Source organism: Myxine glutinosa, chromosome 5, assembly GCF_964187855.1.
Source record: "Myxine glutinosa chromosome 5, kmMyxGlut1.1, whole genome shotgun sequence".
Classification (NCBI taxonomy): Eukaryota; Metazoa; Chordata; class Myxini; order Myxiniformes; family Myxinidae; genus Myxine; species Myxine glutinosa.
The window spans coordinates 130,637,968-130,650,282 of record NC_136265.1 but is presented as its reverse complement, the minus strand read 5'-3'; the positions used below and the strand labels follow the sequence as shown (position 1 = coordinate 130,650,282).

Genomic DNA, 12,315 nt, shown 5'->3' with positions numbered 1-12,315 from the left:
GGTTCGCATATATATATCCAAACCAAAAAGCATACATCAGAACCAAAGCCCCGCCTCTCAGGCGAGGCACGCTTTGGTGGTCATGTGACCGACAGGTGCAAAGGATTATAACCTCGGCGCCGCGGTTTGGCCGCCGGTTACATCACCGGCTTGGGCCAGGAGATTCTGTTGCTGGTCTCGAGCTTTGGGGGACCCATGGGTCGCTACAATATCTCTTCTGAGGTAAAAAAAAAACAAAAAAAAAAACAGTTTTAAAGCATTATACGTATCAAACGATGCATTTTATGAAACGGGGAAACCTAATACACACTTTGGTGGTTTTAAAATGACAGAATATGTCTTTATTAGAAAAAAAAAAGAACCTTGAAGACGACGCTGCTAACAAAATCCACCGCTCTAACGCATAACCACGAGTTTAAACTACATTTACAACAAATATGAAAACTATTTTCATATCACAATGTTAAATATAGAATATATAGAAGATAATGTTTAAAAAAAAATTAGCCCCATCTTCCAATGGTAAACAATCCTTCAAAAAATTCCTGGATCCGGAATAATATCCTGAGCTTCACCAAAAACTAATCAATTCTTCCTATCGCAAGGGCATTCATCCCACCAACTTTCATACAAATCCGTTCAGAACTTTTCCAGATATCTTGTTCACAAACACACACACACACACACACACACGGACACGATCGAATGCATTACTCCCTCGCGGGAGTAATAATCAATCAATCATCAATAATGCTATGGTTAATGGCAACGTATGTACACAATAGGGTGCATGGTTCATACGAGTACATGGACCATAATAGCAACGTGTTCAGTGACAACTGAGTGATTTAAAAGTCGCTTTGGTGTTCAAACGAAACTTTCAAAAACAGTGATATGAAAACTGGTGAAGCAGTTCAGAGAAAGAGGTTGCATGAAAGTTAAAAAGCACGTCCATGCGCCAGCCAAGTGTTACACCACAGAAAGCGTATGAAGTGCAGAAAAGAATGGAAGCAAGTCCGAAGAAATGTCTGAGACGTTCAGCACAACAAGCTCACATTCGTATTCCAGTGCAAGGAAGGTGGTCAAGACACTCAAACGTTATCGCTACAAAAATCATGCGCTGCATCAGTTACTGGAGCCAGACAAAGAGAAATGTGTGGCCTACTGTGAGTGGCTCCAGAGGATGGAAAGAGAACAAGACGATGCTTTGGATGTTATGTTTTTTTTTTACAGACGAAGCATTGTTTCAACTTTCTTGGCATGTAAATTCACAAAACACTCGTTTATGTCTAAGTGAACACATTATGCAATGCATGAAAAATTTTCGCTTGTTGTGCTGTTGTCAGCAAAGCATTATTGGCCAAATTTTCTTCTCAGAAACAGTAAACTCAGAATGTTACATCTCCATAATCCATGAGTTTCTTGGGCACCTTAAGCCGCTGTCACACCTTGACGTTTTAGCCAGCGTATGCCGACGTATGAAAAATTTGGCTACGTTAAGAGCACGCTGAAGCACGCTGGCATACGTCGTAGTACGCCGAGCTCGTCGACAAATTTCGTGCATGCACAAAATTTGTCGACGTATGCCAGCTTATGACTCACACCAGCACTCAATTTTGATACGTCGGCATACGCTGGCTAAATCGTCAAGGTGTGACAGGGGCTTTACACAAAATCAAACAAGGATTGTTTCAGCAAGATGGTGTCAGGAGTCACACTTTGCGAAACAACATGAACGAACTTAGGCTAACCTTTGGTGACCATGTAGTGTCCAAGTCATTATGGCCACCTTGATCCCCAGATATTACATCTCCCCTGGTTTATTTTTGTGGGGATATTTGAAGGATATAGTGTACGCTACAAATCCACACACTCTTGGTGAATTAAAATCAATAAATCGGTGACACAACCAGCAATATTCCCCAAGAAATGCTTCACTCTGTGTCGGAGAGCATGCTGCGAAGTATGAATTTGTGCCTGCAACATTGTGGTGGTGGACACTTCCAGCACTTCATTTAAGGTAATCAATTGTGTGGATCATGTCACGTTTGTCTGTCTGTCTGTGTGTGTCCACATCTATATAGTACAGAAATTTAATTAGAAACAATGAAATAATTTTTCTTATATCTCAGGTGCAAAAGTGCATGGCAGGATGTTGCAGAGGAAGCACGCTACTTTTGAGCATTCTAGCCTGGATTTCATTCCCAACCCAACGATATAAACCATCGGATTGGTGTTTTGCATGCCGGGTGTTGCAACACAAATTGCACCAACCCTCAGCTGGCCGTTAAGTCCGATGTCCAGTCAAGTAGCATTAGTTGGTCGACATTAAAGACGACCGTCTTTTACGAAGAGGAAGTCATGTGACATGTACATCAAATCCAAGAACTGTATAATCAATGAGGAAGTTTCATTTTTCTCTTCCAGAGACTGCGGTGAATATCGGTTACTCTTGTAATTTGCTGTCCGATTCAACAACGGAGCTCTTCATTCTTTGTGGCTCCACGATTGAAGAGGTTTCCCAGGAATTAAGGTACTGATGACCTTATTATATAATATTATTATATAATATATTTGTTAGTATTATATAATATATTATATAATATTTATTATATAATATTGTTGCGGATATGAGGACTGTATTTTTTTGATTGTGTGTATTATTATTATTGCTTGAGTCTGGCCCCTCCTGCCTCCAGTGTTGTGTAAAGGTTAAAAGGGCGTCCCGGTAGTTAATTCCATAAAGCACACATTGAAGGACACGATAAAATCCTTGTTCAGTAGTTTATATCTTTATTATGTGTTTTAGATTAAGGCTTTGTCGTCCATTAACATGACACTCCATTGCACCAAGTGAAAAAGATCGATTCCCTTCATTCCCATTCCCAAAAACCTCCATTTCCCCTTTCGTCAATTGCCATTCGCATTGCCAACCAACAATTGCCGCCATTGGCCACGAGGCAGGGTTGGGGAAGAAAGGCGGGTCCCCACCTCGTCATAGAGGGGAGGAGTGAGTCAGCCCCACTCAACCAACCACGAACAAGGGGTTGGACTTGGAGAGGGTGTGGAGAGAAACATCAAGGAGGTTCGCGAAGGTTGAGGGGCGGGGCCTATATAACCCGCTGCGGGACGTTCCCCAAGCAGATGAGAGATGAGCTATGACAAGAGCTGAGTTGTGAGGTCCAAGGCTGAGCTGCGTGGTGAGGTGCAAAAGAGAGAGCTGGGTTGTGAGGTCCAAGAGAGAGAAAGGAGATCATCCAGGGAAGCACAAAGCCTGCTATTCGTCGCCTTGCTCGCCAGCAGCAGCATCCACAGCAGCAGCAGCAGCAGCGTCCACAGCAGCAGCAGCAGCAGCGTCCACAGCAGCAGCAGCAGCGTCCACAGCAGCAACAACACCCAACGAGCCGATCGTGCTGCAGGACCAGTTGGACCTCCCTATCCCGCCAAACATCCACCAGCCATTCCTGCCTACAAGTTCCCCATTCGTGTACGTGAGTTTGTTCTGTTTGTTCTGTCCTGGGTAGTCAATTAAGTCTGTATAAGCTAGTAATTTTCACTGTGTCACCTGCTTTTTCATGTCCCTGTACATAACCGTGACTGCTCCTTTTTGCTTGTGTGTGTAATAATAAATCCCGTTACTCTTCTGTACGTCTTCTTCTTCCTCTTTGCATTCAGTCGCTTTAGAGTTGTCCACATTGAATAGCTGTGGCACGATCGGGCCAACGTTTGGGTGAATTGGGGAAACTGTTAGGTCGCGGGGCCTCCGCTCGGCAAATATAACATCCTTAACCACGAACCATAACAATTGGTGTCTGGGAGTGAGATACGAGGCCCGAACCAAATTTTTTAAAACATCGAGGAAAAAAAATTTTGGTCAAAATTTGGAGCTGCTGGAAATTTGTGTTGTTTTAAAGCAAAACCCGAATTTTGAAATCGCGCCATGGCTGGTCAAGGCGACGGGATGTCGGTGGGAGAGATAGACGGGGTAGAATCGACCCAGGACATCGGGGAAATGTATGTGGATGAAAGGGAGGAGGAGAACATTGGCAATGTGGTTGAGGGGGTATCAGGCGCACAAAATGGAGCCATCGCGCACGTGGTTGTAGCGGCACCAAATTTTGCCACGCCCGTGACCGTAGCAGCACCAAATTGCGCTGCGCATGTGGTCGCGGCAGCCGAGCCAGAGATGCCAGAGTACATGCGAGTCTTTATGATTCAAATGATGGCAAAAATGGATGCTCAGGGTGAGCGGATAAGGGACGAATTGGGGGGCAAAATGGGCGAAATGGGGGGCAAAATGGGAGAAATGGGGGGCCAAATGGGGGCAATGAGGGGTACCGTTGAGGGTTTAGACAAGAAATTTGAGGGGTTAGACAATGGGATAGAGGGGGTGAAAAATGGGTTAATGGGGTTAGAAAATAGGATGGAAGGCAAATTGCGGGAAATAGGGGAGCAATCCGCCCGAGAAATTAAACAAATTGGAGAGCAGATAGAGGAGGTGAAAATCGGGTTAGAAAGTAAATTGGATGCTCAGAGGGATGAATTGGGACAGATGAGGGTGGCATCTACAAAAGAGATGGAGGAGATGAAAGAGGAGATACGACGAGGTGTAAGTGAGGAGGTCTCGGGGGTACGCGAGGAGGTAAAGCGAGGTGAAAAGCGTATGGAGAAAGAGGTGAGAAATGGAACGGCTAGGTTACAGGGGGGAATAGAAGATCTGACGGAGGAGGTGGAACAGCTGACGGTGGGACAGACGGAGTTAGTGGAGCAGGTACAAAAGAACACTGCGGTACTAGGAGGGTTAAAAGCGACACAAAACGACATTAAAAATGACTTGATAGCGACACAGAGGCAATGTCAGATGGTACGTGAGGGACTGACAATGAGGTTGGACGAGGTGACAGAGGTAATGGAGACAAAGGACCGGCAGGTGAGGATGCACATAGAGACGGTCACGGTAGCCTTAGAGGATGAGATAGAGGAGACGCACCGGGAAATAAAAGAGGTGAAGCAAAAATTAGAGGAAGTGGAAGACGAGGTGAGTGAAATTAAGAAGAGACGGACAGAAACTAAGAGAGAAATACAGGAGGAGGTGATGGAATATGTACAAGGTCGGTGCTCAACTCATAATGATGTGCTTGCTAACCAAATAAAGAGTCTACAGGTGGCGAAGGAGGTGCGGAGACGTGGTGCACTGAGTGGCGATATACGAGGAAATGTATATGATGTGAGGGGAGCTTCAGTCGGCTTGGGGATTGATTTGGATCCGGGTGTTCGTGAAAGGCCGTTGGTGAAGTGTGCGACAGGTCCGGTGTGCAGAGGAGGTGTGCGAGAATGTCCGACTCTGGGGCGTGTGAGGAAAAAGTGCGCGCCGAGGAGTGAGTGTGCTGTCGAGAGTGAGTCGGTCGTAGCGCGTGTGCGAGGGAGCACATGGAAGCGCGTAGTGAGGAGTGTTACAGAGGATGTAACAAGAAAGTGTACACCTGTGGTGAGTGTTACGGAGGAAGTAACGGGAGAGTGCGCGCAAGAGGAAGCGCGAGAAAGGTGTGTAACGGACGGGTGCATGGGGAAAGAGTGCGCTGTCAAGAGTAAGGGAGGATGCACGCCTGTGGTGAGTGTTACGGAGGAAGTAACGGGAGAGTGTGCGCAAGGGTGTGCACGAGAAAGGTGTGTAACGGACAGGTGCATGAGGAAAGAGTGCGCTGTCGAGAGTAAGGGTGAGTGCGCTGTCAAGAGTGGTGGTGAAAGTAGTGAGAGTGACACGGAGTGTGAGTTGGTTGTGACAGGTGAGAGAGGATGTACACCTGGAATGGAAGGATGCACACCTGGAAGGGTAGAGCGTGTGTGGGAATGCACACTGGAATTGGTCGTGAGGCACGTGGTTGGGTGTGCGAGTGAGAGCACACCTGTGATTGTCACAGAGGAGGTGACCGAGGAGGGGGCGTGAAGAGGTGTGTTAGTGAGGTGTGCGAACGACGAGTGTGTGCCAAGGTGTTCGGTGGTCAGGTGTGTGACCAAGTCTGTGAGCAGAATGAGTGTACCTGGGTGTGTAAGAGAAGGTGCAATGACGAGGAGCATGGGAACAGCTGGATGTATGAGCAAGGAACGGGCTGCGGGGTGTAAGCATGCATGTGAGGCATCGACGGTAACCGGGTTAGCGGTTAGAACGACATTTATCCGAATCGGGCCCTCGGTGCGCGCTGAGCAGCTTCGCGTGCCGCGAGGACCAGCGGGGATCCGAACCACGGCGGTTTCGAAAGAACCGCCGTACGCGATCCTCGCCGGGCCGCGCTTTGAACGGCTGCGTCCGTGCTCCACTAAGCGGAGCGGGCAGCCCGATAGGAAGGGTCGTCATGGCGACCCCTTTTTGTTGAGGCGTTCCGGCAGGTCGAGATCGGGCCATGGGATGGCTCCGTGCCGAGGTGGTGCGTGGGATCTCGGCCCGGGTAAGCGTCCTTCCCTGCACCGAGTGTCGGACGCATCCAGCCACCGGCACCAAAGAACCCGCATTCATTGCTCGGCTGTACGAAGCCGGGCTTTAGAAGTGAATTGGCGCACCGAGAGGATCTAGTAAGTAGACGGGTGATGAGGTTAGTGTTTTGGACCCAAAATTAGAAAAAGGCAAAATTTGATGATTGGCAAAGGATTGGCAGTAATGATTGGCAGATGATTGGCAAAATTTTTGATTTGTTGGATTTGGTGTGCAAAATTGATAGTGGGAGATGCCCCATGTGATGGGATGGCCAATCCACCATCCCTCACAGCGGGGGCAAAGGAGCACTAGATTTATGGGGTTTATGGCAGTGTAAGCTCGCCGAGGGAGGGTTTGGATAATGATAGGGACCTAGAAGATGACCTTAGGTGACGTTAAGGTTAGGTAGTGACTGATACCTGTAGTGGGGACGCAGGTAGATGAGAGTGGATGATAATGACGAGGGAGCGCAATAGTTTAAAGGGACGACTGGGAAGCGCGAGTTTCAGATGGGAGTAGGTAGGTGAGATGATGCCGTGTGTATGGTTAAAAGGTGTGATTGCACAGGTGTGCAACTGCACAGGTGTATGGAGCAGTGTATGAGTGAGTAATGGTGATGAGTATTGTGCTGACCAAATGGTCCAGGAAGAGGAGGAGGGTGCAGGTGGCACCAGGTGTGATTGCACAGGTGTGCAACAACAGGTGAATGAAGAATGGTTGTGTGAAATAAATGGAGTGTGGAGTATATGGAGTATTGGAATGGATGGTCGTGGAGTGAGTATGGTGGAAACTACGGAGTGGAGTGGATGGTGCGGAGGTGTGAATGGGGGAAGAGTGGACCCCCATCACGAATACCCGGGGCGGGTAGTGTAAGTGTTAGGTAGAGGATATAGGTAAATTGTGGTTGGATATTGGCATCTGTGGTGCGGGTGAAAGAATGGAATATGGATGGGTGCATTAGTGTTGTGGAAATGGCTGGGCGTGTAGCCTGTTAGTGTGTGTAGTTGGTTTGGGCACTCCACCACTGTGAGGATGTCGGCCAGGTGAGGCCGCAGGTGGGCTCTGGGAGCCGGTAGTTGTGGATTGGGCCTGAGGATCCGGAGGACGGACCCGGGTAGCCCAGTGCCAGAGGGCACCGAGGGGTGACAGAGCCAGGAGGGGCCTTCCCCAGTTTGATAGGTTAGGGTGAGGAGCTAGGTAAGCTCGGGTGGCAACTGCAGTGGTGGAGGTGTGCAGGTGGGTAGACCTGCAGGGAGAGCTACACGCCCCAGCCCAGAAATTGTGTAAGGGCACCGGGAGATGAATCGGGGGAGTGAGACCCCAAATTGAGAAGCACCACAGTTTGGTCAATGGGAGTTGGTTTTTAGAACCCATAGTGTAAGTTGGCCAATAGATTGGCAGGGAAAGACCCCGGGTAGTGTAAAGTGTGTTAAAGTCATTTAGAGGATAGTTAGGATGAAGAATCTCCTTGCACCATCTACATCCACTCACCTGAGATGACGTACCTCCACACCATGCCAGGTGGTTTTAATTATTTTTTGATGCAAATGTTTGGAATGTGAGACGCATCATGACGTGGGTGTGACATTGTGCTTGATGATCCATCTCTTCCTCCTTATGAGGATTGATGATGAATTGGTGATGGCAAATTCTGGTTAGAGGGATTGTGGGAACAAATTTGGAATAGAGGAAATATGGGGAAGACGTGACAGTAGTGACGAATTTGTAAATGTGTAGATTGTTGTAAATATGGGGTAAGGGCAAGGGTAGAGTAGGTGACAGGGGGGTGACGTACGGTAGGGACGAGCTTTTCTCACTTCGCCCTCCGTACGCACTTCACCTTGCATTGCCTTATTGATGTGTACCCTTGTGACCTTACCCCTCGCTCATCTGTCTTCCCCCCCTTTGTCTCCCACATGACCTGTGCGCCATTGGGTGCCGAGGGGAGCATGCGTGAGTCTGCCATTGTGCGCCCGGAACTCCCAGAACCAGCTGTCTGCATCGATGCACCACATTATGGACCACATGTCTGTGGCCGAGCACCACTTATGGACCCCATGGGTTGGGCCATGGCCCCTCTGCTGGAACCGCCCATGAAGGCCCGAAATCTTGCTGGCGGACCTTGGCCACAGGGCACCGATGCCCCACAGGTGAACCACACTAGTCGGCCCTGTGGGCCATAAATAAAATATATAAAAATGGACACGTTGGGTGCAAGTTTTAATACAAATAGGCCGCCAGCAAAAGAAAATGACAACATCTGGAAGAAAATAATAATAGCCAGCAGAGGGAGCCGAAGAGCAAGAGACCACCTGCAGGGTTAGGGGTTGTTGATTTATTTTTATTGATGAACTGTGGTGACTGCACCGATTGGTGCTTGAGGGTGTGTTGGTGCGTTTTGGGTGCTTTCATGGTGCGTCGATGCAGAGCAGACTGTCTCCCCCCCCCAGAAAGAACAATCACAGGTCCTGGGTTGCGTTTTGTAAATAAAGTAGCGTCACTGTAAATAATGCTCCCCACCGTCAGTGTATAGTTTGAAGACCATTCCGCAATTCGGTTAGCTGTGGGCGTGAGTCTGTTAGGCAGGGTGCAAAGGAGCAGCGGGACATATTTATCTATGTTTTAAAACTGTCGCACTCAGGGTCAGGTTAAAAGTAGAGGGAACTACACCTACGTGTCACACTAAATTAAAGTTGTAGGCCCGGGCAGTGCCTAAGAGGAGGAGGGTGCAGTGTTGCGGATATGAGGACTGTACTTTTTTGATTGTGTGTATTATTATTATTGCTTGAGTCTGGCCCCTCCTGCCTCCAGTGTTGTGTAAAGGTTAAAAGGGCGTCCCGGTAGTTAATTCCATAAAGCACACATTGAAGGACACGATAAAATCCTTGTTCAGTAGTTTATATCTTTATTATGTGTTTTAGATTAAGGCTTTGTCGTCCATTAACATGACACTCCATTGCACCAAGTGAAAAAGATAGATTCCCTTCATTCCCATTCCCAAAAACCTCCATTTCCCCTTTCGTCAATTGCCATTCGCATTGCCAACCAACAATTGCCGCCATTGGCCACGAGGCAGGGTTGGGGAAGAAAGGCGGGTCCCCACCTCGTCATAGAGGGGAGGAGTGAGTCAGCCCCACTCAACCAACCATGAACAAGGGGTTGGACTTGGAGAGGGTGTGGAGAGAAACATCAAGGAGGTTCGCGAAGGTTGAGGGGCGGGGCCTATATAACCCGCCGCAGGACGTTCCCCAAGCAGATGAGAGATGAGCTATGACAAGAGCTGAGTTGTGAGGTCCAAGGCTGAGCTGCGTGGTGAGATGCAAAAGAGAGAGCTGGGTTGTGAGGTCCAAGAGAGAGAAAGGAGATCATCCAGGGAAGCACAAAGCCTGCTATTCGTCGCCTTGCTCGCCAGCAGCAGCGTCCACAGCAGCAGCAGCAGCAGCGTCCACAGCAGCAGCAGCAGCAGCGTCCACAGCAGCAGCAGCAGCGTCCACAGCAGCAACAACACCCAACGAGCCGATCGTGCTGCAGGACCAGTTGGACCTCCCTATCCCGCCAAACATCCACCAGCCATTCCTGCCTACAAGTTCCCCATTCGTGTATGTGAGTTTGTTCTGTTTGTTCTGTCCTGGGTAGTCAATTAAGTCTGTATAAGCTAGTAATTTTCACTGTGTCACCTGCTTTTTCATGTCCCTGTACATAACCGTGACTGCTCCTTTTTGCTTGTGTGTGTAATAATAAATCCCGTTACTCTTCTGTATGTCTTCTTCTTCCTCTTTGCATTCGGTCGCTTTAGAGTTGTCCACATTGAATAGCTGTGGCACGATCGGGCCAACGTTTGGGTGAATTGGGGAAACTGTTAGGTCGCGGGGCCTCCGCTCGGCAAATATAACATCCTTAACCACGAACCGTAACAATTGGTGTCTGGGAGTGAGATACGAGGCCCGAACCAAATTTTTTAAAACATCGAGGAAAAAAAATTTTGGTCAAAATTTGGAGCTGCTGGAAATTTGTGTTGTTTTAAAGCAAAACCCGAATTTTGAAATCGCGCCATGGCTGGTCAAGGCGACGGGATGTCGGTGGGAGAGATAGACGGGGTAGAATCGACCCAGGACATCGGGGAAATGTATGTGGATGAAAGGGAGGAGGAGAACATTGGCAATGTGGTTGAGAGGGTATCAGGCGCACAAAATGGAGCCATCGCGCACGTGGTTGTAGCGGCACCAAATTTTGCCGCGCCCGTGACCGTAGCAGCACCAAATTGCGCTGCGCACGTGGTCGCGGCAGCCGAGCCAGAGATGCCAGAGTACATGCGAGTCTTTATGATTCAAATGATGGCAAAAATGGATGCTCAGGGTGAGCGGATAAGGGACGAATTGGGGGGCAAAATGGGCGAAATGGGGGACAAAATGGGAGAAATGGGGGGCCAAATGGGGGCAATGAGGGGTACCGTTGAGGGTTTAGACAAGAAATTTGAGGGGTTAGACAATGGGATAGAGGGGGTGAAAAATGGGTTAATGGGGTTAGAAAATAGGATGGAAGGCAAATTGCGGGAAATAGGGGAGCAATCCGCCCGAGAAATTAAACAAATGGGAGAGCAGATAGAGGAGGTGAAAATCGGGTTAGAAAGTAAATTGGATGCTCAGAGGGATGAATTGGGACAGATGAGGGTGGCATCTACAAAAGAGATGGAGGAGATGAAAGAGGAGATACGACGAGGTGTAAGTGAGGAGGTCTCGGGGGTACGCGAGGAGGTAAAGCGAGGTGAAAAGCGTATGGAGAAAGAGGTGAGAAATGGAACGGCTAGGTTACAGGGGGGAATAGAAGATCTGACGGAGGAGGTGGAACAGCTGACGGTGGGACAGACGGAGTTAGAGGAGCAGGTACAAAAGAACACTGCGGTACTAGGAGGGTTAAAAGCGACACAAAACGACATTAAAAATGACTTGATAGCGACACAGAGGCAATGTCAGATGGTACGTGAGGGACTGACAATGAGGTTGGACGAGGTGACAGAGGTAATGGAGACAAAGGACCGGCAGGTGAGGATGCACATAGAGACGGTCACGGTAGCCTTAGAGGACGAGATAGAGGAGACGCACCGGGAAATAAAAGAGGTGAAGCAAAAATTAGAGGAAGTGGAAGACGAGGTGAGTGAAATTAAGAAGAGACGGACAGAAACTAAGAGAGAAATACAGGAGGAGGTGATGGAATATGTACAAGGTCGGTGCTCAACTCATAATGATGTGCTCGCTAACCAAATAAAGAGTTTGCAGGTGGTGAAGGAGGTGCGGAGACGTGGTGCACTGAGTGGCGATATACGAGGAAATGTATATGATGTGAGGGGAGCTTCAGTCGGCTTGGGGATTGATTTGGATCCGGGTGTTCGTGAAAGGCCGTTGGTGAAGTGTGCGACAGGTCCGGTGTGCGGAGGAGGTGTGCGAGAATGTCCGACTCTGGGGCGTGTGAGGAAAAAGTGCGCGCCGAGGAGTGAGTGTGCTGTCGAGAGTGAGTCGGTCGTAGCGCGTGTGCGAGGGAGCACATGGAAGCGCGTAGTGAGGAGTGTTACAGAGGATGTAACAAGAAAGTGTACACCTGTGGTGAGTGTTACGGAGGAAGTAACGGGAGAGTGTGCGCAAGAGGAAGCGCGAGAAAGGTGTGTAACGGACGGGTGCATGGGGAAAGAATGCGCTGTCAAGAGTAAGGGAGGATGCACGCCTGTGGTGAGTGTTACGGAGGAAGTAATGGGAGAGTGTGCGCAAGAGTGTGCACGAGAAAGGTGTGTAACGGACAGGTGCATGAGGAAAGAGTGCGCTGTCGAGAGTAAGGGTGAGTGCGCTGTC

General features: G+C 48.9%; 2 protein-coding genes across 4 annotated transcripts in view; both read left to right on the top strand.

Annotated features, from left to right (window-relative positions):
- LOC137427079 (CD276 antigen-like) overlaps window positions 1-12,315 on the top strand; it is a 338,480-nt gene that overhangs the window by 215,498 nt on the left and 110,667 nt on the right. The window lies entirely within an intron of this gene.
- LOC137428076 (phospholipid-transporting ATPase ID-like) overlaps window positions 1-12,315 on the top strand; it is a 43,110-nt gene that overhangs the window by 9,825 nt on the left and 20,970 nt on the right. The window contains exon 3 of the mRNA XM_078777099.1: window positions 2,428-2,533. Coding sequence (XP_078633225.1) covers window positions 2,428-2,533 — 106 coding nt within the window. The remainder of the gene's footprint in view (window positions 1-2,427; window positions 2,534-12,315) is intronic.